General features: G+C 35.0%; 5 protein-coding genes across 13 annotated transcripts in view; 2 read left to right on the plus strand and 3 right to left on the minus strand.

Moving 5' to 3' along the window:
- LOC109326548 lies at nucleotides 1-24,363 on the minus strand. 5 transcript variants are annotated; one of them, XM_019559236.1, is made up of 9 exons: nucleotides 24,352-24,363; nucleotides 9,510-9,608; nucleotides 5,371-6,651; nucleotides 4,106-4,166; nucleotides 3,919-4,025; nucleotides 2,933-3,023; nucleotides 2,528-2,575; nucleotides 2,036-2,094; nucleotides 1-113 (listed from the first exon to the last, which is right to left on the minus strand). In XM_019559236.1, exons 3-9 carry the CDS (start codon nucleotides 6,489-6,491, stop codon nucleotides 83-85), a joined length of 1,518 nt encoding a protein of 505 aa, XP_019414781.1. In that variant the 5' UTR covers nucleotides 6,492-6,651; nucleotides 9,510-9,608; nucleotides 24,352-24,363; the 3' UTR covers nucleotides 1-82. The 5 variants fall into 5 exon arrangements, with proteins under 5 accessions (XP_019414781.1, XP_019414779.1, XP_019414782.1 ...); XM_019559234.1 differs by lacking the exon at nucleotides 24,352-24,363 and having other exon boundaries at nucleotides 9,510-9,673; XM_019559237.1 differs by lacking the exons at nucleotides 1-113; nucleotides 24,352-24,363 and adding an exon at nucleotides 1,673-1,860 and having other exon boundaries at nucleotides 9,510-9,673.
- Nucleotides 11,572-15,299, plus strand: LOC109326547 (RNA polymerase sigma factor sigB). Of its 3 annotated transcripts, none has more exons than XR_002105254.1 (8): nucleotides 11,572-11,702; nucleotides 11,795-11,958; nucleotides 12,095-12,691; nucleotides 13,810-14,040; nucleotides 14,154-14,294; nucleotides 14,462-14,662; nucleotides 14,764-15,128; nucleotides 15,164-15,299. XR_002105254.1 is itself a non-coding variant. In XM_019559233.1 (7 exons), exons 1-7 carry the CDS (start codon nucleotides 11,648-11,650, stop codon nucleotides 15,043-15,045), a joined length of 1,683 nt encoding a protein of 560 aa, XP_019414778.1. In that variant the 5' UTR covers nucleotides 11,572-11,647; the 3' UTR covers nucleotides 15,046-15,298. The 3 variants fall into 3 exon arrangements, 1 of the variants encoding a protein (XP_019414778.1); XR_002105253.1 differs by having other exon boundaries at nucleotides 11,573-11,702; nucleotides 11,792-11,958; XM_019559233.1 differs by having other exon boundaries at nucleotides 11,783-11,958; nucleotides 14,764-15,298.
- On the minus strand, nucleotides 16,381-19,086 carry LOC109326551. Its single transcript, XM_019559243.1, has 6 exons — nucleotides 18,820-19,086; nucleotides 18,690-18,721; nucleotides 18,225-18,413; nucleotides 17,763-17,810; nucleotides 16,858-16,919; nucleotides 16,381-16,760 (listed from the first exon to the last, which is right to left on the minus strand). Exons 1-6 carry the CDS (start codon nucleotides 18,939-18,941, stop codon nucleotides 16,674-16,676), a joined length of 540 nt encoding a protein of 179 aa, XP_019414788.1. The 5' UTR covers nucleotides 18,942-19,086; the 3' UTR covers nucleotides 16,381-16,673.
- On the plus strand, nucleotides 19,313-21,797 carry LOC109326549 (RPA-interacting protein). Of its 2 annotated transcripts, XM_019559240.1 has the most exons (7): nucleotides 19,313-19,458; nucleotides 19,527-19,631; nucleotides 19,747-19,975; nucleotides 20,507-20,536; nucleotides 20,826-20,917; nucleotides 21,220-21,330; nucleotides 21,529-21,797. In XM_019559240.1, the coding sequence occupies exons 1-7, from the start codon at nucleotides 19,354-19,356 to the stop codon at nucleotides 21,688-21,690; spliced, it is 834 nt and encodes a 277-aa protein (XP_019414785.1). In that variant the 5' UTR covers nucleotides 19,313-19,353; the 3' UTR covers nucleotides 21,691-21,797. The 2 variants fall into 2 exon arrangements, with proteins under 2 accessions (XP_019414785.1, XP_019414786.1); XM_019559241.1 differs by lacking the exon at nucleotides 20,507-20,536 and having other exon boundaries at nucleotides 19,324-19,458.
- Nucleotides 22,824-27,853, minus strand: part of LOC109326543 (exportin-7) — a 15,303-nt gene continuing 10,273 nt past the window's right edge. For both annotated transcript variants that reach the window (XM_019559232.1, XM_019559231.1), the window contains exons 22-28: nucleotides 27,041-27,260; nucleotides 26,734-26,864; nucleotides 24,828-24,974; nucleotides 24,539-24,667; nucleotides 23,619-23,717; nucleotides 23,314-23,352; nucleotides 22,824-23,151 (exon numbers count right to left, since the gene is read on the minus strand). In XM_019559232.1, coding sequence (XP_019414777.1) covers nucleotides 23,014-23,151; nucleotides 23,314-23,352; nucleotides 23,619-23,717; nucleotides 24,539-24,667; nucleotides 24,828-24,974; nucleotides 26,734-26,864; nucleotides 27,041-27,260 — 903 coding nt within the window. In that variant the 3' untranslated portion in view covers nucleotides 22,824-23,013. The remainder of the gene's footprint in view (nucleotides 23,152-23,313; nucleotides 23,353-23,618; nucleotides 23,718-24,538; nucleotides 24,668-24,827; nucleotides 24,975-26,733; nucleotides 26,865-27,040; nucleotides 27,261-27,853) is intronic.

The raw sequence follows: 27,853 nt of genomic DNA on the forward strand, positions 1-27,853 counted from the left end.
ATTATCATTCTGCAGATCTCGAAGTGCTGTGGTCTTCTTCTTGATAGCAAGAGTGTGTTGATTAGAATTTCCGTCTGGAACTTTATAATCTAAACCTTGTTGGATCATGTCCACTGTCCTCCTCAAAAGTAATATTAGAATTAGAAGCTGGATTCAATCAAAGTAATCACATATTCATTCATTCATTGATTGATTCATGCTATTACATAATAATCTTGTATAGTGTTTGGCTCAATTGAAATGAAACCCTAGTCTAGGAATGGAAGCATTAGTTAGTTGGGTATTGAATTTGTATATACATAGAATGAATGACATCGTCTCATCTAATATCAGATTCAATTAATCTTTGTAAATCGGACATACATACATACAATCATTCATTCATTCATTCGCTCGTTCAGGTAAAAGCAGCAACGAGAGAGAGAGAGAGAGAGAGAGAGAGAGAGAACCTGATAGATAGATAGATAGATATATAGATAGATGCCGCGAACGTGAGAGATTCTGAATGCAATGAATAATGATGCGATGATGCTCCTCTCTCTTCTCTCCCCTCTCCCCTCTCCCCTCTCTGAATGCAATGATTCTCCTCTCTGAAACTATCTTCACTTCTACTTTAACTCACAACAAAGTGCAAAGTGCAAACTACTTCTATCTTATTATTATTATTATTCTCTTTACTACTTATTATCACTTTTCTATTTTCTTTCCTACCATCAAAAAACTCATTTTATATTAATTTCCAAATATTCAATCCAACTCTTTATTTTAATAATTTTACTACATTCACTTTTATGAACCACTTATGTAATTCTTTTAGGAAAATAATTAAAATAACAAGTACCATATGCTTTCAGATGTTCACAAAAACACACACATGTCTAATTTCTTTTCCAAATAATATCATTGATTCGGTAAAAGAAAATGAAAAGTTTGATTTGATTCCAAAATTATATGTAAAAATAATCCTTGAGAAAAACTAATGTGTCTTAATTCTTACAAACTAATGTCACTCTTTCAAAAAACATGGTTAATTTCACATCTTTTCAATATCCAAACTTAGTCTAATCTACATACTAAAATGTAAAATAGACTTCAAAAAATTGTAACAAAATTATAAAACTTCAAATAAGCTCTCCAAATGATTGGATGGTCACTAAGTTACTTTCCTAAAAAATTGAGCACCAACTAAATCTTCCACCACGTTAGTCATCCAACAAAGGATTTAAAAATTGGAGTAACTTGGTGAATCATATTATCATATGAAAATGACATATATATATATATATGTATATAATTCTTAACTTAAGCAGTTTATTCACCAAGATCAAATGTGGTTGAAGAAAGTGATGATCAGGACCGGAGTGCTTGAGTTTTTTATTCATTTTTAGAAATGTCCTAAAATTAAAATATGTTGAATAAAAAGTTACTTCAATTCTTCACACAAAATGTTCTTCAATTGGTTTATAACTAATTTTAAAACTTTTTATTTTAGTTTCAAAAGTATATGGTACATATTATCACCATAACTATCATCCTCTCCTATCTTGGGACTCATCCAAAAATATTGAAAACGGATCGAAATAAACTTTAGATGTATAATAAATTTAGTTTTATAAAGAATTAATTGACTCAAATTTAAAATTCATATCATAAAATGGAGCGAGACCGTGAGTGATATCATAAAATTTCAATTAATTCATATCATGTCCAAATTGTATGATTTTGTTTTATTTAAAATGGATCCAAACCGTACATGAGCATTCCTATAATCACCTTAACCAAAAAAGTAATATGAGATCTCTAACTTAACTACATAGACTCAATTTCAACTTTTGAGTTCAGCGACCTCTTTAGACTTTTCTGCAAAATGTACAAGAAGCAACAGAATGAAGGAGCTATTATGATCAAAAACCACCTTCTGCTTTCAACTGATGAACACATACTATGTATGTAATTGAAATAACAAAAATATATAAACTATTATAAGAAAGAAAGAAAGAAATATATAAAGGAAAACATCAAAAGCCGTTCTCACCAGATTATAGCTTTTTTAATCACCACTGTTGGCTGCAAATCTGTTTTTCTCTGCCTCAACTGTATGCCATACCATATAAGTAAGTATGTAGGTTAGGTAGGTAAGAATCATCCATAAAGGAAAATAAGTACATTAGCAAGTAATAAATAAAAATCAATTGGATGAAGATTAAAATAAATAAATAAATAGCTTCCGGTGGATGGTGTAATGCTAAAAAATAGCTTTCAAGGAAATTAGTTGCTATGAAAGAAGATAAAAGACTTGCATGAAAAGAGAAGGGATTGACCTATAAAGTAAATGTTCCAATATATTTGTAGGAAAGTTTGTTCCAATCCCACATAATGAAATCAATTCAGGTCTGCTGCTTTAACTATTTCAATGGAGCTATAACCATGAAATAGCACACAGGCTGAAGGAGAACCCCATAAACGCAAAATAATAATGAATCACCCGAGATTCCTTTGACATAAATACAACAACAATCCAACTTACCGTTTCTATATACTTCAGTTGCTTCATAACTTGATCTGTTTCCAGCTCCTGCCGCAACATAAATAGGGGAAATGGTAAGAGTCCAATGGAAAACGGGAATTTAGAAACAAAACCTCTGTATTCCGACATAAAATTACAACAACAACAACCAAGCCTTGATCTCACTAGATAGGGTTGGTTACATGGATAGAAAGACAACATAATGCTCGACCATAAATCACGTTCGTCGGCAAAGCATTGATCTCTAATTTTTGTCCTATTCGTTTCGTCTAAGATTTTTCTTGGCCTCCCTCTTCCTCTAGGAATTGGGCTAACCTCTCTTACACCAAGAGGACTCATAAAGCTTCTCTAGAAAGAAAATAAAAAGAAAGGAGAAATCCAGAGTTAAAATATATTTCTTTTCACCTGAGGTACAGCACAATCAGCATGAGATGGATCCCAATGGATAGCACAAAAGCATTCCCAGTCTTCAGTTTGGACTTCAAAAAGTGGAGCTCTGCCAAACAAAACATTTGCTTGATTAATGTGATGTGAGCACAATCAAGAAGAAACTCAGCCTCACATCCCGAAGAGGCAGCTCAGTTGATAGATTTGTAGGACATTAAACATAAGCATCTGGCTTCAAACCCGGCAGTTGAACTCTCCCCCCTCCCCGTTAAAAAAAACATAAACAAATGGGAAGTTAGAGATGTGAAGAAAAGTTTTGGAAGTACATAGCTTTCATTTAAGTAGAAGATAGACACATGCAATGTAAGTTTAGAAGAAGGTATACTAATTCTAGCTTGGAGACGAAAATTGGTAACCACACCATATCACAGTTTAAGCATCTTGGGTTCATTATACAAGACGCGGAAAAGTAGCAGAGGTAAACTATAGAATTTAAGTGAGATGGATGAAATGCATGAGTGTTTTTTGGGTATCATCTATGATAGGGAAGTACCACACAAGCTTGAGGGAAAATTTTATTACAGAACAATAAGACATGCAATGGTGTATGAAACACCAAGAGAATAAATTCAATGTAGTAAATATGAGAGTTTTGCGTTAGATGAGTGAACACACTAGACATTATAGGATTAGTCGACTTCAGCTTGGGGGAAAGACTTGGTTGTGTTTATAACAGACGAAATAATTCATTATGATAATCAATCCTAAACAAAAGAACAAAAAAAATCATCCGAGAAAATAAAGACATATCCAATAGAACAAAGCTGCCCAATGACATCATTCCTAGACCCTAGAGAAACAAACTTCCATAAATATTGAATTGCTCTGTTCTCTAATAATTTTATTCTCTTCTTTGTCAAAGAAAGAAGTACTAAATAAGAAGACTGTCCTACAAAATAATCACTTACAAAATGTCAGACTAAGAACAGAACCATGTGACTTACCTGCGCCATTTTCCACATATAGTTCCCTTGGTTCTATCTGTAACCTCCCGACACTGAAGCCAATTACTAATGGAACTCAGTCTAGTTGGATTTCTGAGATTCCCCTCCTGCAGAACCACAAAGCATTTCCATCAACCAAGGCTCAGATGAAAATGCTGATCATCAAGTATATAACGAAAACCTTTACCTGCAGCCTATCAAATTCGGAAGGATTAACTTCAAATGGTTCCAGAAGCTCATCGTCATCACTGCACAAAATAACAAAATGATGTTGGTAAAAATGCAAAAAAATACAAAATATGACTGAAATGAATGTTTATGGATAGAGACACACTAATGGGATCCTTGTTGTTTGCAAAGCAATAAATAGAGAAAAAAACGGGCACATAAAAAAAACTGCAACAGAAATGCAGGATGCAGCTCCCTAAAGACATACCAATTTTTTTACTAGATAAACTTTATCAGAAAGATGGCAAGATATTACAAATGTGGAGAATAACCAACTGTACCATGAACTTAAAATAAATAAAATCCCAGAAAGCATCTCCACAGTTTACATTCATGCGAACTATTAGAGTGCAAACTCTAGGCCCCTTCAACCCTTCTTAAAAATGAATTTGAAAGAGCAGACACAGCATGGTAGGATTAGGCATCCTCCCAACATCTGAACACACAAGGAAAAATGACATTGGGAGGAAGGAAGAATAGAAACAGAGCTATAAGCTCCCTTACATAAGCCATGTGCACAAATCCACTAAGGTGAAAAGAAACTATCGTGTCAAAGAATCCACTTGTAGTACCCACTGACTGAACTCTAGCATTTCCATCTAACAAATTACAACATGTGATTGCAAAAGGAGCACATCTACACAAGTTGATAGTCTCTTTCATTTTTCTGAAACATCAGTAACGGACATGACTCACATGAGAGAAGAAACAGAAAAAAAAATCCTCAAGAGAGGAAGGACATCCAGTGGTCACCACACATCTCACAAACAACTTGCCCAAAAATGATGGACAAAAAGAGTCAGTCACATGTTAAGTCAGGCTATTGTAGCATCTTTAGGAGGCTATGATTTGATCCTTCCAACGGATTAGGATTTGCTATAAATGAGGGTTTATTCACTGTTTATAGTAACAACGATGGAAAAATACAATAATGTGTCATGGTTCTACAGCATAATAATTACACACTCCTGATGAATTGTTTTAAATATGAAAACAACATGGAAATTGAGCATTAGCCAAATATATCAGGTTCTCTATCTGTAACTTTCTCTGCCAACTGACATGAACCCAACTGATATGAGACTTCCCATAGTTTGTCATATAAAATTATGCTTGTAAAAGCAAAAGCCTTAAATTTAAAGAAATATAAGACAGACATAGTCCAATCAATGGATGTCATAGCAATATTTGGCTCAAGACATTTGTGATTAAAACAGAAGATACCTTCTTATTGGTCCTGACCAGTCAATTACTTGCACTTGAAAGCCTTTACCAACCCGCACACTAGTTGTATATGACTTAGTGTCTCTTAACATCAACAGTATGTGATTCAATTCAGGATTAACCGAGGCACTTCTACATTTTCCCATTTCACTGTGGATACCAGGTGATCTGATAATTGTCTCCTTCAGAATTTTCTGCCGTTTTTTAAGACATGAATGACAAAACCACTCATCAACTAATAACTTCTTCAAACGTGAATTGTAGCAAGCCGGATGATATGCATCTTCACAATGGTCACATAAAAGCATGTTCAACGAATGGTCCAAATGACCACATGTTTTGCACGACCGAGAACAATAGCTATTACCAGTTGTAACAGCATCTTCCATGGATGCCACACTATCTGCAAGAGAATCTCCTCCAAGAAGTCCATGGATTCTTAGAATATTGATGCAGAAATCCTTTTCTGTTACGTCTTCCCTTGTGACATCCATAACTATTACACTGGAGGATGAGCACTCACCAGTTTCATCCATTTCAGTATCTATGGAATCCAAAACAAGTTCCATATTTGATTTTGAAGAGGAGCAACTATCATTTACACTGGCAATTACTAAAATGTTCTGCATCTTTTCTTTGGCTACTCCATCACATAAGACAGAAGGCATAGTAGAATCTTTAATCATTTCATTTTCATGCTTAGCTTGAAAACCGACTGGTTGATCAGCTGATGGTAAATGCACAAATGAACTTATGACTGAGGGGCAATTGCCACTTGTCTGCACATTTGTTAGTCCTAACTTCAGAGGAGAAGTAGTCGAGTTACGTAGCTTCTTTCTCCTGTAAACCATCTGAGGCGCAGTATTTTCAGTCATTATGCTCACAGGTGATGGCCCACCTGAGCTACTTAGACAGTTTGAGCTGTAAGGATCATCGGCATTCCTTTCATTCTCTTCCATTAGCTGAGATTTTGTAGACCAATCAAGATGGTACTTATTGCGCTTCAGATACACCTTCCAAGTTTGACCACTAGGAACCCGGTCACAGAGAACAACTTTTCCATCATCAGATGCACGACACAGACCAGTTTCAACTGAACTAAGGGAACTTTTTATTAACATTACCACCTGAATCAGATCCAGATAAGATATGTTGTATACTGCTACAGAGACCCAAAAATAAAGAGTTCAGAGAAAAACATTTCCATGTTTCAAATTCAAGATTAGTGAGTCATCAGAAGCATGACTGTCAATCTCATAAAGTCAACACACAGAAGGCAGCCTGATTTGAAAATCACACAAAAGTAGAGAGAAGAAAAGATAAGAAACATATGAAGGGGGCAAACACATTTGCAATCATAAATAACTAAAGCCACCACCATCTATCTTTAGCCATAGAAAATAGCATATGACTCAAATTCTTAATTTACTGCAAATTTGAAAGCTTCAAAGTTTCAGGATAGAGCCTAACAACCTACCAAACTTGTGTTTATGTAATCTATATTCTTTAATTTTTGACAACTTGTGTTTGGCCCTACTAGGAGTGGGTAAGGTTGAGATGAGGCCATGATTGTGCAAGAAGTGGGTATGTCGGAAGGGAAGTTAGGGGAAGAAGTTTTGCCTTAGAAGTGTGTATGTTGGAGGTTGGGATGAGAGTGAGTGGCCAAAACTTACAGGTTCAACGGCTGTTTTATTTTAGTGCTGAAGTGCTGCTCACATGCTTTACAGAAGAGGGAAGATGGCGGGGTAAATTACTCAACCCTAAAAAACCATCACACGTGTTAAAAAATAAGGGCAAAACGGGCTATTCGTCATTAAAAATTAGGATTCCACCCACAGCCTTGTTGGAGCAGGTTCTAACCCATGATTTGCCTTGTGAAATCACTACTTTTGAATTGTGACAGGCGTGGCGGCCATCCATGCCACCATACACCCTTTTGACGCATGGAAAGACTGGCAACCATTATGATGCCGCTATCCCAGCACAATCGCGCGCTATGGACTGCCCAACTATTATGCAAATTATAAAATACGACCTATATGCTACACACGTAAGATTTTTAGAGGAGAGTAAGAGAGGGAAAGGGAAAGAAGTGGATAAAAGGAGAGTTGTTTTCCAGGATATGGTGTTTAAGGATTTGGGTAAACTCCCTTGATCCCTTCCCTTTATTTATACTATTAAAAAATTGTCTCAAACATCTATTAGCATGGCATGCTATTGAGCCTTCTCTTCTTATTCTTGCATTCTTTTTTTCATGTAACCATCGCCCTTCTTTTTGAAAAAACTGTGCATTTTAAATAAAATTGACCATTAAAAAGATAAGGAAAAATGATATATCCTCCTACAAATCCTCATATACCATAAGAAAAGTAACATGTGTCACAAAGTGATACTTTGTTTATTAATGATTGGCTTTCACGTAACATGTCACTTTCTTGTGGGTTTGAAGATTTAGTAGGAGGATATATCATTACTCAAAAGATCAACTACCCAACCAACAAAACCACTGATTATTTATTCTATTAAAAAAATGTTTCGAACATCTATTAGCATGCCATGTGGTGTGCTATGGAGCCTTCTCTTTTTATTCTTGCATTCTTTTTTTTCGCGTAACCATCACCCTTCTTTTTGAAAAAATTCGCATTTTAAATAAAATTGACCGTTAAAAAGATAAACAACCCAAACCACTGATTTCTCCTTTCTCTCTTCCCTAACTGTTGTTATCTTCTTTCTATCTATTAAACATATAAGAATATTTACATTCCTTAACTCCAATAGCTTGTGCTTTTGGGATAGTTGGTTGACTTGGTTCTTGACCTGGTATCATAGCCTCTATGATCAAGTGGTTAAGAGTTTGATCATTGTCATCCCCATTCTTTGAATAAATAAATATGAACTTAAATTTAAGCACAAGGTTTGGTGGGCATGTTCATAATCCACGCCTCTAATTCTAGCCCAAAGAGCTACTGTGTGAGGGGGCATGTTAAATATATATAAAATCATTCATGTTCTTCAACCAATAGCTTAGGCTTTTGGGTTAGTTGATTCTTGACACTCTATCAAAACTAGCTTTGCTTTCTCTTCTCTAACTTCTATACCTTTTTTTTTTCTTTTTTACTTTTTAGCCCTAACAGACTCATGGAGCAGTTTACTAGTTTAATTTACAATGAACCCTTTGAAATCCACCCTACTAATCCTCTAACTAGAGGGGGGAGTTCACTGTCATATAATAGTTTCAATAACACATGTGTGACACAAGCACTAGCTGTTCTTCTTGTTCCGATCTGGGATTTGACTCCTCTAGAGTACATGGTCCTCTAGAGGGATGCACTTTAGAGGATGAAGTGCAAATGTAATCATTGATTGGAAAATCAATGGTGACAAGATATAAGCACATGTACAACAAATTACAGAGTTATTAAAATCTCAATCATTGATTTTTGGATCAACAATCACAATTCCTTAATGTATCCTTTAAAGTGCATCCCTCACTTTAGAAAAGCTAAATCCTTCCATCGGAAAGAAATAATTAGAAGCCAAACCATGGCAATAAAAGCTTCATCGAAGCTATAGTTATCAATAAAAAAATTGCACTAACACAAAATATGCATGCTGAACTCATCGGACCGTATAACAGGTTCATCTGAAAGAATGTCTGAGAATATTGTAGAACCACACACATGTACCCATGCCCCTACCAAGTAATTGGTGACTATTAAAGGGTTGAAATAAATTTCTAAAGCAATCTGCCTTCCAGGTTTGAAATAAAATTGTAACCTAATTTGCCCACCATGCTTGAAAACCAATGCATAAGAATCAAATCTTGGATCAGATCTTTTCTCATACATCAAATTATGGTTGAGAGGACTCTAGTCCATGGCTTTTCCTAGATGTAAGACAAAGCCATATGATATCACCAGAATTCCAATTTCAATAATATTCATCTTCTTCTTTAGTAAATAGTAATAATAATAATAATAATAATAACACAGCGCACAACCAAAGTTAGGGCTTGAATGCAGAGTGTTAATGGGTAAAAAATCACAAGTGCGACTAATATTAAATTAGAAATAAAACATGGATATGGCAATGAAAAGATAATAAAGAAAGAGAGTTAAAGATGAAAGAAGCAAAGTCACCTAATTGCAATTGAGATATGAGAGAGACGCCACTGTCTTCAAATTCAAACCCCAACTCACCAATATAACCTTTTTTCTTTTGGTTTGCAGTGTAACCTTCTTCCCTTTGCCCTTCACTTCACAACTTCATCATATTCATGGATCCTTCTCTCTCTCCTAACCTCAATGTAATATATAAATAATGCTAACTCACTACAAATTGGAAAGTTGATTCTCTATTTTTTTGAAGTATATACGTTATTAATAATATATAATCTATCATTTGATATATCAAATTACATGTTTATGATGATAAATAATATTGAAAAAATTTTATTTAAAAATTGTATACATTATTTTTAATCGAATCTAAGGTCGGGTTTAGATTCATATGTTGACTCGATCAATAGTTAGAGTCGGGTCTAGGATCGGATTTAAAAAATAACTAAATCAATATTTCGGGTCTAGTAAAGGAGAAGCCGTACCCGACCCATGCTTACCTAAGTTAGAGTAAGACATCTCATTATAAATAGGTATAGCGGCTTGTGACATTCAAAAGAACTTATCAAACATCACTTGTTTATAGCGTTCAATGGCTTATCACATTTGGTATAGCGCCTTAATTTTACTCTTATCAAAGATCTTTCCTTATGCCGAACCTTCTTAACTTATCAAACTACTTGACTTGTAGCGTCTCCATCACTTCATTCTCTAACCACATTCACTTAACCTAACCAAAATCGTGACCAACATACACAAACCCTAAACACAAAGCCTAGTTGACACCAGACACACAATCCAAATCATGGCCTACAATATACACAACTAACTCAACCATAACTGTGACAATATACCCCATCAAACATACACAAGCCATGACCATACATAATAAATATATTCCCTATCACTTTGATTTAGTTTTCAAGCAAAATAAATGATCCCAAAACAAAGCGACCCTAGGAGGCAGTCATCAATAAGAGTTATCGTCTTTACACTCCTAAATCATTGTTTTATTCTTTTATATGAATTTTAAGTTATGAAGGTGAATTGATCTCTAATGTGTCATTCTCTCTTAAGTTCTGACACGTGTACTCGATTAAAATCGCACATACTCTCGTTGTATGGTTATCAATCGAATCTTTTACTTGGGGTTTTTTATCTAATCATTTTGTAGCAACCCAAGTTCAATTACAAAAACCTCGAAAATCCTAAAACTACTCTTTGACTTAGTATCCTAGTTTGAATAACTTAATGTTAGATAGTTGGTTCACCTATCAGCCATTCCTTAATGTATCTAAGAGCTGTAATTTGTTTGCCAGACAACTCACACAAATAAAACTCAATTTAATCATTTAAATTACAATACTAAATGAAATAGGATTAGAAACAAGTGTTTATTGAATGTAAAAGGGCATTTAAATTACAATACTAAATGAAATAGGATTAGAAACAAGTGTTTATTGAATGTAAAAGGGCATTTAAATTACAATACTAAATGAAATAGGATTAGAAACAAGTGTTTATTGAATGTAAAAGGGCATTTAAATTACAATACTAAATGAAATAGGATTAGAAACAAGTGTTTATTGAATGTAAAAGGGCATTTAAATTACAATACTAAATGAAATAGGATTAGAAACAAGTGTTTATTGAATGTAAAAGGGCATGACCAAAATCTTATAAACAAAAAGAGAATTTTTCATTCGTGATGGAGATGAGAATACCAAATTCTAAACTAGATAATATGAGTGTAAAAATATGTTCAATCCCTTAGGGTAAATAAAATATTAATAATATTTATGGTAAATAAAATATTAATTCTTTAATATAATTGATAAAAAAGTTGTAAAATTTGGAATTAATTAGTGTGAGTTAAATAATATTTTTGTGTTTGATTGAATTAAAAGAGTTTATATTGATAGTGTATTAAAATGAGAAGAATTTTGTAGGATCTGATCTGAATATTGTATGTGGTGTGTTGTCCGCAGCGCAGGAGGGTAAGGCAAGCTTACTAGCGTCTTCTTATCCTGATGGGTATGGAATGACTTTGTGTTCTGTTTTGTTTTGTTCTCTCTCTTCTCTCTCTGAATTCATTCTCTGAGTTTGAATTCATTCTGAGTTCGTGTTCTCTCTCTCTCTCTCTGAATTCATTCTCAGACATGCCGTCGTGTTTATTGCCGGATACTTTCACTTTCCGATACGCTCTTCTTCCATGTAGGTTATTACTTATTATTATTACTCATTCATTCATTCTCATTCTCATTCTCATTTCATTTCTTCGTATATATATGCAGCAGCAGCAGCAGCAGCTTCATCAATCAAAAGCAGAGATATTATTAGTTTCCAGCCCCAATGTGTTTTATCAACAACAACACCTTCAACCACTGCTCTTACTTTGGAAAAATTGGCACTTTCATCTTCTTCATCAACTCATTCTCATCCATCCCCATTTCTTCCTTCTCCCACACAGGTTTCATTCCTCAACTTCTCTTCTTTACCTCTCAATTATTATGTTAATCATCAATTATAGTTATGCAAGGAGGTTTAGATATATCAAGTTTGTCTTGAAGATACTGATTATAGTTATGCCTATAATAACTAAGCAGACAAACTTCAAAGGAACCTTATCTACAGAATCACTTCTTACTAGTGAAGAAAATGTAATAGCTGCTGCTGCTTCTGAAGCTGTTGCTCTTGCTAAAGCAGCTTTGAAAGTTGCAAAGGTTGCTGCCCTACTAGTTAAAAACAAGTCCCCACCGGAAGCAGCGTATACACCATCAAATGATTCTTCCAAATCTGATAATTTACTTCTTCTCAAATGGGTACAACATTTGGAAGCACAAGAAGATGGTGTAGTATCTGCTGGAGCAGAAATAATGGAACATGTTTACAATGACATAAAAGAGGAGTCTGATGATGCAGAGCCCACCTATGAGGAACTTGAGCGTCTGCATCAACAGCTCTCTGATAGTATAGCTGTAAGATCTACACGCCAAACAGAAAGAAAAGCTAAAAGAGTCAGAGCGGCAGAGAAGTCTGCCACACCTATGGTTTCCTTTAAGTCCGGCTCCACCAGCAGGAAAAAGCGTGTTCCTACACAAGAAGTAGACTATTCTGATCCACTTCGTTACCTAAGAGCAACAACTAGCACTTCTAGGCTTCTCACTCCATCAGAAGAAATTGAGTTGTCTGAAGGAATACAGGTAAGAGTTGCATGTTAGGCATGATACACTAGTATTTTAGAGCAATCTGCTTGAGAATCAGTCATGTTCTTCATGCTTGTGGTAGTTAATATGCTTAAATCACCTAAAAATTATTATTAATATACAATACTTCAATCTTCACAAAGCGCATTACAATCTTATGGTTCATGAACCAATATATGTGTCATTCTCAAAATTCATCAATATGATGCAAGCCTCGTTCGTCATGCTTGTCCATCAGCACCATTTACAACATCATCTGACCCATTTGTTTCTAGAATCCCATTTAAATGTATTTTTTGGGGTGCACAATATACAGAAAATGAAAACTTATAAATTAAAATTTCCACTTCATTTGATACCTTCATCTATCCTGGAATTGTCCAAGAATAAACTTACCACAATAGCAATAGGTTATCCTGTACTTCTTTCTTAATTCTGGGCAGATTGGGGTGCACAATATTTCCTTGCCTTTATTTTTCAAGAATGAAAGTTTTTTGTAGTTGTTAACCATCCAGAAAGGAAAAATACGTTACAAGGAAGTTAGCAAGTTATTCATTTAATAACAGGGAATCAACCCATGCAGATTTTATATTTCAGGGTACGCTTAATTAGGTTTCACGTCTCTTAGGTCCATGTAAGTTTATTTTGATGGTTTGGGTCCTCAAAATTCCAAAATGTTTGTTAGTAATCCTTCTTTCCAGATGCAATCGTTAACTGCTGACAGAAGCCCATGTTAACAAATCTACCTCCGTAGATGTGCTTATATGCAGTGCCACCTGGATATTGTAATACTTAATTAAACCTATTTACAGGGACCTAAGACAAAATGACCCTTATTTACAGGGACATGAAACTTAATCGAACCTTCAACATATCGTAATACTTCAACTTATATAGAACTGTCAACATAGTTCCTTTCTAATTGTTTTGTAAAAAACATAGGCGAAACAATTAGGAAAGAAAGATTTAGAGGTCAATGTTTTGTCAATGGATATGATTTATGATAGAGCATTATGGCATCATTTGATTCATGTAGTTGATCCTACCAGGTGGGACCAATGCTTGGCTGTTATTGTCTAATTTTTTTTACCTCTTTTACTGCCAATATAATTCAGGACCTACTAAAGCTTGAAAAACTCCAGGAGGATCTCACAGAAAGATGTGGTAGCCAGCCCACATTTGCGCAATGGGCTGCAGTGGCAGGGGTAGATCAGAAGACCCTAAGGAAGCGTTTAAATTATGGCATGTTTTGCAAAGACAAAATGATTAAAAGCAATATACGGCTTGTCATATCAATTGCAAAGGGTTATCAGGGTGCTGGGATGAATCTGCAAGATCTTGTCCAGGTATGTTCTCAGCTGTACTGTTTTAAGCTGAAATAGATAATTATCATGGAGAACATGGTTACTTTAATTGCTAAAAGTAATAGACTACTTAATCTTTGTTTTCTGGTTTACAGGAAGGATGTCGAGGCCTGGTAAGAGGTGCAGAAAAGTTTGATGCTTCCAAGGGTTTCAAGTTCTCCACCTATGCTCATTGGTGGATTAAACAGGCAGTTCGCAAATCACTTTCTGATCAGTCAAGGACTATCCGCTTGCCGGTGAGTACTATTATCTTTGATTACTTCTCTCTGATCATGCATGGAAGTATTTTTCCCTTTACAAACTGCTTATGGCAAAAACCACAAGCTAACCATGCTTATATTAACTGAAATTCCTCGGACGTTTTATAACGGACTATGTCATTGCAATATTTTTTGTTTAACAGTTCCACATGGTGGAGGCAACTTACAGAGTGAAAGAGGCTAGAAAACAATTGTATAGTGAAAATGGAAGGCAGCCTGATGACGAAGAAGTTGCTGAGGCAACTGGACTGTCAATGAAGAGGCTTAGTGCTGTACTTTTAACCCCGAAAGCTCCTAGATCTCTGGAACAGAAGATTGGGATCGACCAGAATCTTAAACCTTCAGTCTGTCCTAATCTTTATTCAATTTTACACGTTAGAAATAACTCATGTTGTTTCATATGATGTTCATTTTGATGATATATGCATGTTTCATTTTTGGACAGGAAGTAATCGCTGATCCTGAAGCGGAAACAGCGGAAGAACAGCTGATCAAGCAATTCATGAAGAAGGATCTTGAGAAGGTACTGGACAGTCTGAATCCAAGAGAGAAGCAGGTGATAAGATGGAGATTTGGAATGGATGATGGAAGGATGAAGACCCTGCAAGAGATAGGGGAAAGCATGGGTGTGAGTAGGGAGAGAGTTAGGCAAATTGAGTCATGTGCTTTTAGGAAACTCAAGAACAAGAAGAGAACCAAGCATTTGCAGCAGTATCTCATTTCATAAACCCCCCACCAAATATTATTCAAACTACACTGTTGGATGTGAGGTCTCTAGCCACTTTTGTTCTTCTTTGTATCTTATTTCTCCATTTTTTTACTTCATTCTCTACAAGAGAAAAACAAAACAAAACGTTATTGTTAGTAAATTAGGAAACCGATGTACACCCAAAGGGATAACTTTTGATGAAGAGTCCTGCATTTTTTAATGTACATGAAATGATTCAAACCAAATAAGAGTCTTAAAATGAGTAATCTTTTTTTGAAGACTTAAGTCAGCCAATATTGGTAAGTGCAAACGTAACCACAATCATCATCATCTGCTTCATCACACAACACCACCACCACCACCACCAAAGAAGAGGCAGCTCCAACATCAACGTCCTCCCACTTCTTACAACCACCTTCCACACTCTTCCTTCCAAACCTTACTGAGCAATGAGCATATTTCCACAAGTACAACTCAATTATAGTCACTACTAGTTCAACTTCTTTTCACTTAATTATACATCCATATTAGTTCCAACTCCTGCTTCTTTGTATATCCTACTTAAATAGCTTGAAAGTATTTACCTGTGTTTAATATCTTTAAACCAAGGGCAGCTTCAACAAAACATTCACAAAAAGCGCATAAAGCTTTTGACTCAAAACCATAAATATAGACAGGGATATATCAATCTATATTTCAAGCAACCATAACAAAACATTTAGGATGCTTTGTTTGTGTTATTATTCATTATGTTACTCCTAATTTATGTCGCCTTGTTTATATATAACCTAGGATAAGTTTATAGTTTTTAAGCGTTTAACCGGTGATGAATATACACAAAAATGAAACTTTTAGCATAAAAAGGAAAACAATAAAATATTTTTTAAAGAATTCAAAGTCATATAATTATTTTGATTCAACCGTTAAAATCTCTCTAATGACTTTTAATTCTTCAAAGAGAATTTCACCTTCAAGAGCGTAAGAATCATTATGTTTTAAGTAGGTTTCAAGAAGTTTGAGATATGATTTAAATTTTTAATTATGCCCATAATTATATTATGAAGTTTGAGTTTTAATTTCACACACACTATTCCTATGACCTTCCCAGCATGTTTGAGACAATGGTTTGATAGTTAAACCTCTCACATTATCTCTTCCCTTGCAATTATCAAAACCAATTTTATTTTTATCTTTTATATGAACTAATATTGTGAAGTTGCTATTAATTTGTTTTCCCTAAGAAAATATGTTTTCTATATTTTAGTTATATGCACAGATACAATTTCCACAAGAGTTCTTATATCCAGTTGGAGTTGGTATTTTATAAATGTATCACAATCCATGAGGATCATATCATTAAAGTTAGTCTTAGTTCCTACATTTTTTTACTACAAACAAATTGTCATCATACCAATTCCTCTACGAACTTGAACTATGAAAAACTAGTGTTGGCAAGCATACAGAGCAGGTCAAATATGAATCCTGGATGGGATGATAGGTAGACTCTGATTTCCAGTTACATTATATTATACTATGTAAATATCACAGTCACAAACAACAGATATTTTTAAATCATTCAGCAAATCCAGATTGAGTCAACAATTTTATTAAACAATCCATTCAGCCATCATGTGCTGAAACCAGTATTAGCACTGCATTTGGCGACGCAGTTCACCAAGGAAGTCCAGCAGTGGCACAGAAGATGAAACACTTGCTGCTGCTGGGCTCATAATCTGAAGGAAAGTATAAAATCAAAATATCATGTTAGGAAGGACTGAGAAGGTAAGGTAAAGGAGAGGGGAAGAACATTAACATAAAATAAAAGCTTACCTGATGAGGGAGTCTGAACTGATTCCATACTGGTGTCCCACCTGAATACATAACTGGCTTTTCTGCAATGTGAAAGTATAATGAAATGAAATGGAACTTAACATAAGTAGTCTGTGGGCCACTAATATAGATAAGGCAGCATAGCATGATATGAATTCTCCATATGATTGGTGCTAGTGAGAAAAAGGTTAAACTAAGAACCCTAACATCAATATAGCAACCAAAAGAACCAATGCCAAAAGGCTGCTTAAACAAAGATGCCTCAATGAAAGAATAGTCATATCCAATTATCCATCACTTTTAGCCCTCAGCTTGGACAACATAAGAAAAGAAAAAAATGGACCATGTAGCTGTAAATCATGAACAAGAGGCTATCGAAGCCATTTAAAGAAACTGTTAAAAACTAGTTAGTATAAGGTAAGAACCACATCTTTTAGTTACTTGATTAGAGTCACCAAAGTTCTCATCCCAAGTGTATAGTAGACCCACTAATTACTGAATTTCCACTGTAAGATAGTCTTAATCATGGAAGAGACAAGATTTACCTAGTTAGTAATTTAGAACCATAAATAGATGCTTTAATGATCACTAGACTATGCATATTTATTTCATAAGCAAGATTTTTGCTTCCTGTTGGATAGAAAAAAGTTATTAGAAAGGAAGAGAAGTCAATAAGTCAAATACACCAGATCCCAGATTACAGTGGAGTTAATAGTAATTGTTTATTTTATCCCATTCCATTTGCAAATTCTGTACAAATTCTATTAGATAGCAAGAAACTGACTGCAAAAAGTTATGGATGACCTAAAACTTCATTTCATTAAAAACTTCTGAGAATAATAGAAACAAGGAAGAGAATATCATAAAATGGAAAAGCTTGTCATCTTTGAAGGTTTTCCACTCACCAGATGAATCTGTGGGATTGTTATAGGACTGCATTGCGGCTGTCCAACCTGAAAACAGAAATTTATGGCCGATAGAGATAACAGACAATGTTAACCAAAGGTATGGACATAACAGACCCATAAGTAAATGAACAACTACTGCCCGGATCACCCCTCCACCTTTTAGACCATTCTTTTCTTCCACCCTTTCTCTCTATACAACAACAACAACCAAACCTTTATCCCACAAGGACTCCCTTTCTCTCCATAATCCAATAAACTTAAATTGTGTTTCAGAGAGCTGAATTATTTAAAAATTAAAATAACAAAGACAATAGGATCTTTAACAAAAACCATGCAGAATTTGAATTTATAAATATGAAAATATGATTATAAGCAGAGATTCAAAACAAAACATATGTTCATTATAAGAAAAACAATGAGATGCAGACAAACACTTAGCAAATGTGGAGGTATACTTACGATCAGTAAGAAGCTGTGAAGCTGCACTGCAACTACACCCTTCTAAAGCTACAAATCTTGGATAATGATTCTCATTGGGAAGATTACTGATAGCAGCATCTCCCTGATCTGGAAGTTGAGCATTTCGTAGAGAAGCAACTTGATTTTTGTCTAGATCACTCCCAGCACTGTTTGTTCGATCAAGCCGGTCTACAGGTTTTGATAGAAACAAGTCAACATTTGGAAAAGAACACATATTTGAAATGAAGGAAAATAAGTTTAAAGAGCTATTCCGACAGTTATTGTTGACTATTTAGTTGAAATATTTGATGGGTAAGAGTAAGTGGCAGTTATCCTCAGGTGAGATTAATAAAATGAGTTGGATGGAGAAGAAGGTATTATTAAATCTTAAAGTTGGTTGAAAGTGTTGGTCTTAATAAGTAATATTAAATATTAAATCTTAAATCTTAAATGGGAGTGACTGACCAGAGGACTTGCGCCTGTGGGTGGAGCGGTTCCTGATAGATACAAAATGGAAAACAAAGAAGGAATGAGAAACAATGAATTGAACAATGATGAATGAATGAATGAATAATAATAATAATAAAGTTAGGACCTTTGATTGGGAGGAGCGTAACGCTTGATAACAGTATTGGTGGAATTGGAATCTGATGATGGTGGTGGTGGTGGTGGTGGTGATAATAGCGCTGCCCCCGCAACAAGGTGGTTTTCAAGCATCTTTATTTGTGAAGATGAGGAAGAAAGAAGAATCTGGATCCCTTAAATAAATAAATAAATAAATAACTCTCTTCCTTCAATCAACTCACTCATACGCCCAAGTCCCAACCATAAATAACCTAACCCTCCTTCCCCTTCCTATACCCACCTTTTTTTGTTTTTTAAAATATATATACTATTTTTAAAATGTATATACTATTCTCAAAACCATTGCCATAAAATAATATTATAATTATAATTATATCACCTCACTTATATTCAATTACCATCATTTCACTCTTCACTATTACTATTACTCCGATGATCATCGCCACTTAATAATCACCACCTATAAATTAGATTCAACCCTTGAGATTGAGAGAGTAAAAGAAAAATAAAGGAAAGATATCAGTCGTGGAAGAAGAAAGCATCGATGAATGAAGAAGGTCCGAAGACGAAGCAGAATGAGAAGAATGGAAGTCGGAGATCTCTTAAATCAGATTCCCACTTCAACAACTACCAATCCTGGAAACAAAAGGTCATTTCTTTTGAATTGGTTTCAATTATTATTATGATTATTTCTTATTATTATTATTGTTATTGCAGCTTAGGGACAATTGCTTCAAAAGGGTACAACAAGACCGAGCCCACCTCCTCTGGAAATTGAGATTGCCTTCAACCAATTCCATTCCCAATTCCAACCATCTTCAGGTTATTATTATTATTATTATTATTCACATAGCAATGTTTTATTCTGTTTTGTGTATTAACATATATTGTATTTATGCATTCTCTATCAATTGCTAACCTAGCACCAATGTTTTAGGATATTGTGAGCTCTGCATTTCAGGATATTGTATCTGATGAGATCAAGAAGATGAAAGACTCACCACTAGATAACTCTTTCAATGTTCCAATTTCTGACTGTGAGATGGATGATCTATTATGGGACTATGATGGTCTTCATAGTACTTACCAGGGTGAATGTGAAGAGATAATGTTAGAAATGCAAAGGATATTTTATCAAGATCTCACATCTAAACCAGTCATCAAAGGTAAAACATCTTTTTTACGATGACAACATTTAGAGGATTAACTATTACTACGCTGGCTGTTTGTGGTGCTATCTGAAATTTTGTCCAGCAATCTGTTTAAGGTTTGTGGTGTGTTTGATTTTACTTCAAGTATATATCACCCTCCTTGTTATTTACTATGTCTTTAGGATGCTTTACCCTCAACCTCAATGACCTCAACACTTTATGTGAATGTGATTGTGTTGCCTGTATTCTAGCTAGTTGTGTCCGTATGTGTGTTTCTTGCGTTTGCTTCCGATGATGGTTGCTTGTTCATGCTCTGTTATCTTTATTTAAAAAAACTTTTCTTGTGTTTGCTTGTTTATGCTTCCAATGGCTTGCTTTGCAGATTTAACACTGAAAGTTAATCTGAATTCAACAGTTTTCCTTTATTTAAACGTATCAGCACCATTATTCCTTTAAAACTCATGGCAAAATGACTCAGCAACACCCCAAAGCCAAAATTTAATGTATTTATATCTATTGTTTGGTTTTTATGAATACAGATTACAGAACTGGGTGAACTATGTTTGAGCTTGAGAGATGAGCAAGAACAGGAACTCATGACATGAGTTGCAAAGAGATATTAATAGAAAAACTTCATTTGAGATTTGAGAAACACTGTTTCTGCGTGAACAGTAAAACAAGAAGAAAATAATAAGTGTTCTCTTGTAAACTTTGACAGTGCTAGGTTATGCCAGAATAGGAAATGGAAATGGAAGAAACAATAAAGCAATTCAGAAAATCTATACAAGTGACATGTGGCTGTATGTTGACTTAGCTGTTAAAACTGCTCTAACGTTTAGTATGGAAATCATCCTTGTCTCTGCAGATTTAGAAAGTGGATTTGAGATTTGGGAAGATGAAGTGGACGAGCACTTAGCTAAGGCTGTTTTTGAGCATATGCAGCTAAATGCAGATAAGGTATAAAATTCACCCATGTTATGCTTAATTGTGGATGATGATTAAAAATAATGGGTTTTTAGTGGTTACATATCTTCTAACTAGATCTTGGCAGCTCTCATTAATTGCAATCTTAGTAAGCGTTAATTATGCATTCAGACTTAGGCGTTATATTTTTGCCACCAATATTTAAGGCAAACTGAAGCTCTCAAGTATCAGATGGTCATTTGCCTCCTATTGATACAAAATAAACTTAAAAAGAAGTTATCATTTCCCATTTAATTGGAAAGAAGTATGTAATTTGGTTATGGAAATGATAATAGGTCCATGGGGAAGAGATTTGGTGTCCTATTTGTAAGCAAGGAGAGCTTAAAGAGGCTGACAAGCTTATATACTGTACATGCTGTGAACTTCAACTAAACAAAGACAGTGAGGTACTTATATACTGTACTTGATTTTCTTTCACCAAACCAGTTTTTACTTGCTTTTAGAGAAGAAAGGGAGTTTCTATCCTGCAAAAATGCTTACAACTTCAAATAACATAACAAACAGACCAGGCATATCTACCACAGTTATTGCTGTCATACTTTGTTTTTAATTACTACTCATACTTATTCTTCTGAAAATTTCAGCTCAGATTGGACTTTTTGCGACAGCGACTGGCTGAAGTCCATTCAGAGCACCTTGACAGAGGCTGCAGGTTGAAACCCAGTTTTTGTATAAAGGCAGAATTTAATTTAACTGCATTATACATTTCATGTGAAGGTTGTGATACATTTGAGGTCGTAATTTAACAGCTAGTGATTACTTTATAATTATAAATATCAGACCTTCAGCATACACAATGATTTTCAACTCTAATTTTGGTTCATCAGTGTTTGGTGTCTAATCAGTTGCATGGGGAATGTAATGTGCTTGCAGAAAAAAAGTTAGGACCCAGTAATACAGAAATAGAGACATCTTCGTTCACATCAAATGGTTTACAGCTTTAAAGAAAACTAGTAAAATGAGTAGAGATTGGCAGGGGATGCTAAAATCATACTGGCTACAATCAACAGAGCTACCATAATGACAGTCTAACTGGCCTACAAGACTAGTTTTTATAAGCAAATGAACTTAATTTCCAAAAAAGTACTAGATGTACTTGAGACATACAAATGGTACAATAGACCAGGTTCATGCAATATTAAAATAGTTAATATCCTAATACCAACAAATTGTTGTCATTATTTAACTTTTATATTATCAACCACAGCTCAATCAAGTAAAAGTGGTACCATGCAACACATCAACCTTACTGCCCAAGAGTTAGCTCATGACTGCAGAATTTCCATTCTCTCCGCAAAAAATTGTCTATAAAAAACCACATCATCCAAAGACAAGTATTGTGCTTCTCTAGAAGGCAACTCCTTAATCAAATGATTTAGTTATACACAATCAGTGAATAATTAGAAAGACCAAAATAATCAGGACTTGTACCGCAATATTAATTTGAACTTGGTAGAAAAGTTAGGCTGGTATATAGTTCAGTAGATCTCTAGAAATACCAAAAGGTTAAAGATTTAATTTCTGGAAGCGACATTTGGTGAGAGAAGTAAACCATATACTCAAAAAGATTAGTTTATTATCCATAGAGTGAGGGGATCCCTTAGTAAGTTATTAGTACCAAAAAAATATTAAGAGTCAACTGATACTTTGCAATAAGAATTTTCCTCATGTTCTTCTTTCTTACATACCACTAGTATTATTTTTAAACAAATATAAACGTACAAGTATTGTAGAAGGAATATGTCTAACCCAATCACCCCACATTTAGGTGTTTACCTTTATCCAAACCGTTTCCTTAAATCTGCAAAATCTTCTCTATGAGAAGTCATCTATGAATCACCCAAATCTGGTTACAAACAAAACTATACTGTACCACCACAAGCATACAGCTCATCTTCCTCGGTCCATGAATCATAATTACAAACAATACATTTCTTATTTCATTCAAGACCAAAGTCAAGAATTAACATAAAGTGGTGGGTACATCCATGATACCAATGCCAATGAAAATATTACAACAAACACCAAAGTACCAAACCACTCATATTTCTCTCCTTTAAACATTTGAATTATTTCGCTCGGAATTCATGTCGAAATATGGTCAGGTTCTGGGTAAATCTATCCCTGTTTTTTGAATCTAAACTTCGAGAAACATCTGCCATAAGTTTATCAAAACATAGAGAGAGTCGTTGATGCTGATCCATTGGCTGCAGCAAAAAAACAATCTAAGTTACATTTGAACATAACTGTCACGTCATACACACTAAAACACCCTCAACATTTTTGTTAACCTGATTTGTAGTCCAGATAAAAAACACCAGTCATAAAAAATTTGTAATCCAACTTTGAAGGTTGGGGAAGGAAAATACCTGTATTGACAATATTCCAGCTTTCAAATCTGAGAATATCTGCAAGAAAAGGACAACTCTCAGTCTGGCATGTGTAAGCTCAGAATCAATCTATACATAACTAGAAACATACAGTAGGTACAATCTTAATTACAAGAAGAATAGACCCCTAAATTAAAGCACTAATTAGTTGAACAATAAACACATGCCTAATACACACTCAACCTCTAGCAAGAGCACTAATTAACCATGTGCACCAACTTGTTACATACATAAGCTACCGCTAAATTAAATCAGAATAGAACACAGATTTAGAAGGTCATCACCTGCTCACTAACAAGTATCAAGCTCAGCATTGGCCTGCTCAGACTCCACTGGTTGCCACAATCTTCAAACAATATGATTTCAAATAGGGTCTTCAAAATCTTAGCATGCAAAAGAGACACCCAAGTCAAATAACCCCCAGACAAATGGTCACATATCAAGACAAAAGAATAAGATGAGAAAAGTTATGCACAATAGAAATTTCAAACCATATATACGAGGGATTAAAAAAGGGTGGCCCAATGCACAAAGCTCCCACCTAGTGGGTGAGGAGGGTAGGCGTACGGAGCATTACCCTCCGCAAGCGGAGAAACTATTTCCAGGATTTGAACCCGTGACCTCATGGTCACTAAGCAATAACCTTACTGTTGCACCGATGCTCACCCTTAATGCAAGGGATTGCACAAATTAATATCTGAGAATTGATGTAAAACATATTACTATTAGTGTTAATGATAACCACTGGTATCCTCTATCAAGGAAATGTCCCTGAACCAGAATAAACTTGATTCTTAGTAGGGCTCTATAGAGTTGTATATTATTGAATAAGAAGAGTTTATTACAATTAAGAAAGATACAAGAGGATCCCACGACCCTTTTCCCCCCTGATTCCACAATCAGTAAATTGTTTCTAACTAACTAACTACCCCCTAAGCCTAACTTCTATTTAAAGGCTGCCCAACCAACTTAACTACCAAGGGTGAAGAAGGAAAGTTTGTTATTTAACAACCAGACTTTCCTTTTCCCCTTTTATACACATGTTTAATCTCAGGCTTGGGTTTGACCTTATCAGTTAAGTACTAAACACAACAGAATTGTTGCAATATCCAGACAAATATTTTTATAATTTTTTGAGAAAAATTATGATTTTTTTAATTGATTGGTGAGCAGCAGAATACTTAAAATGAAAAAGAAAGTATACTTCTGGAAACAGATTGGGGCACTCCGCAATATGACGAGCAAGATTAATAGATGCTGGTAAATTTGGAGCCTCTCCCATAGTGATGTTGTTAAAATAGAAAGCAGCCAAATTATCAACAGCAGATGCACACTGTAACGAGAAATTGAAACATTTGGACAAATGCAGTCACAAGAAATCAAATACATAATTAATACTTACAGCAACAGAATCCCCCAAAAAAACAATGCTTAGGTAAAATGTAATTTAATCCAAAGATAGGAAGATGAAAATGAGAAATATCTGCCGTAACCTGTGATGAGATATTTGTATCCAAGCCCTTAAGCCCAGATTCAAGGGACCCAACTATATGCATGAAGGTGTTTGTGTCTAAGTTCAATATGAAAACGATGTGGTTGTTGAACAAAACCTCCATGAATGCAAAATAAGCCCTTGTTAGCTGCATAAAAGTGAAAGCCAAGTAAGGTTAGTGTTAACCATATTTAGCAAGCTTGCAAAAATGATTATATAATTGAAACTCTAAATGTGAGAAGATACATGCTTCAGTAAGTCTACAGCCCATTCATAGTTAATAACAAACAGTGTACTTGTAGCAATATTCACAAGAAAATTCTCATCTTCTGGATTTAACATGTTCAACATTGATTTGCTTGTTATGCAACAATGGGATACAACTTTCTATGGAGGCATAACATGTTAACTGATGTGTTTGGTTGTGCAAAATCTGCATGAATGGGTTTTATCAAATTGCTAGATACCGTGAGTATATGGCAGAGAGAGCAAGGAGAATGGAGGCAAATAGAGAAAGGACTCGGACAACATGGTCAGCAATGGATGATGTGTTGATGGGGATTGACTAGATTTAGTGCTAGAGGGGATTGACTAGATTTAGTGTAGCGGTGATTGACTATATATGAAAGAAGAGTGTAATTGAAAGTATGAAGTGTTGCATAGAAAGTGAGGATGCACAACATCTAAGCCTTGAAAATTGAAGTGAAATGACCCAAACAAATATCACTCACCTATGAGTTTCTCAAAAGAGAATCAAGTGGTTTTCTTTTTACACTATACGGGTCCGTTTGGTGGTCAGGATAGGATAAGGACGAGATAGGATAAGAGCGGGATAAGATATGAACATGATAAGCTCTTGTACAGTATTTGGTGCCCACCAAATAATGATGATTGATTTGGGGGTGGTAATGGTGGTGGTATTCAGGCTTGAGCGCATGAGAAATAGTGCATATCCTAGTAAGTTCGTTTTTATACAACTCCCCACATGGGATAGAAAATACAGCAGGTGAACAGGATAGGATAGGCCAACAGGATACTAGGGTACACTAAGCCTAAGATATGGAAAGTGTACACTAGGAGAAAAAGAGCGGGCCAAGAGAGGAGGGAAATAGAGTACTTAATGAAAATAGGAGTTAGGAGAGTTAATGAAAATAACTCCCCCTGTGTCATGTAGGACACGGCTACTAATAAAAGGAGGGGAAAGAAGATTGCATTATTCATGCTTGTGTGAATTGATATTGTGGAGGAGATCTTTCTCTCTGGTTAGTAGTGTAAATTCTGGAATTTCTATGTTATTGTAGAGCATCCATGCTCATTTCTTTCTAAAATCTTCTATAATACTATTCTGAATTTTAGTTTTCTATCAATAGCCCTATCCTACCCTGCTGGCTCACCGACTCTGGATTGCGAGAGAATATGACAGATTATTATATCACGTCTCTCTTATCAATCCATCAAATGAGCCCTAAAAGGGATGCTAACCTCCATAAAAAGGTGAGGATGAGCAAGGGTTATTAGAATAATTGGACATAACTCCACCCAAAAACTAGTTTGTGGGATGAAGGTTATGCATGTCATTGTAAGTGGTTCTTTAATTATATAATCAACTGATGGGGAAGACAACATAAACACAGTTTGAAGAAAGATTGCTATACCAATAGAAACATAAACATCAAGTCACTAGTAAAATGTGAATCAATTAACAGTAGATCTAAATATTTAAGCCAGTATAAGACAAACATGACTATTTGACTGAGGTTTCTTCAACAATCAAACAAAGGCAAACAAGAAACATTTTGGAGAAGATTTTAATGGAATTATTTGTTCTTACTTCCTTCATATTATAACTTAAAATATAGTATGAAGAATGATGTACATAATAATATATGACAAAAAGATATCCACACCTTCCGATAAGCCAATATATCAGACAAAGGAATTGACAAAGTCATCTTTAGAGCAGCATCAAGTGCATCAGACAGAGCTCTGTCACCATATAGTTCAAACACACCAAAGTTGACATAGTTTCCTGCAAGGGCTGTCATTTAATGCAAGATGTTAATTTTAGTCTTCATGCATGCAATTTTGCTAGTATAACAATTAATGGATATGAAACAACATGGTTGGCAACCATCAAAGAATCTAACATACTTAAGAACAGACACTAAACCATGAAACAAGAATAGCTAGAACCAAACAGGGCTGGGATTTCACCTCGTGACAAAATTGTTAAACATATCCATATTCCTTTGTACTTGTACGTATATATATCAGCAGCATTTGGAAGAGACAAAACTCTTGATCCATAAGTGACAATCAATTTACTGATTTCCCGGAAGATAAGTATGCCATTTGGAGATGAAGAATCAAATGTCAAACGTTGAGCTTTATTTAGCACAAACTCGGCCATGAACTTCAACAATGGAGTAGTGACCTTTTGGGGTTTGGGGGGAGAGGGCAGAGAAACAAACATCAGACTGTATACACCAGATGAATTCATGCAATTCCACATGTAGGCAGCAAAGTGGATTCTAAGAAGGAAAATAAGTATCTAGGATAAAAATAATGTAGTTAGAAAGCATCAATGTTTGTTTGCTAATAAGGTTCCTAGTCATAATCCAATGCAAAAGAACTGAGGATACCATATTGTCATAAGGCAAAGGAGGGTTATAGCAGCAACTACAAAGCAAGATGCAGTAGAAGTGGCCAAATGATGCATCAACTAACCTCCACGAAAAGTTGCGCACATGGCAACCTCTTCCATATTGAGGTGGTCCAGGCCATCTGAGGTGCTTTTGGCTTGGCCACAAAGCCACTTTAGCCTCCTTGACCACCTCTATAAAACTATGGCTATTTATTAAACGATGTGTGATAATAATGCTAAAACTCCGAACCATAACAAAAAGTCATGATAAGAAACTTGTTGCCCCAGGGTGTGTTAAAACTTTAAATTATTATTAAACATAATACAGCAGATTGCAGGAAAAGTTATAAAAACCAGTTGCTGTCAACAGGACTGAAAACAGC

Source organism: Lupinus angustifolius, chromosome LG14, assembly GCF_001865875.1.
Source record: "Lupinus angustifolius cultivar Tanjil chromosome LG14, LupAngTanjil_v1.0, whole genome shotgun sequence".
NCBI classification, from domain to species: Eukaryota; Viridiplantae; Streptophyta; class Magnoliopsida; order Fabales; family Fabaceae; genus Lupinus; species Lupinus angustifolius.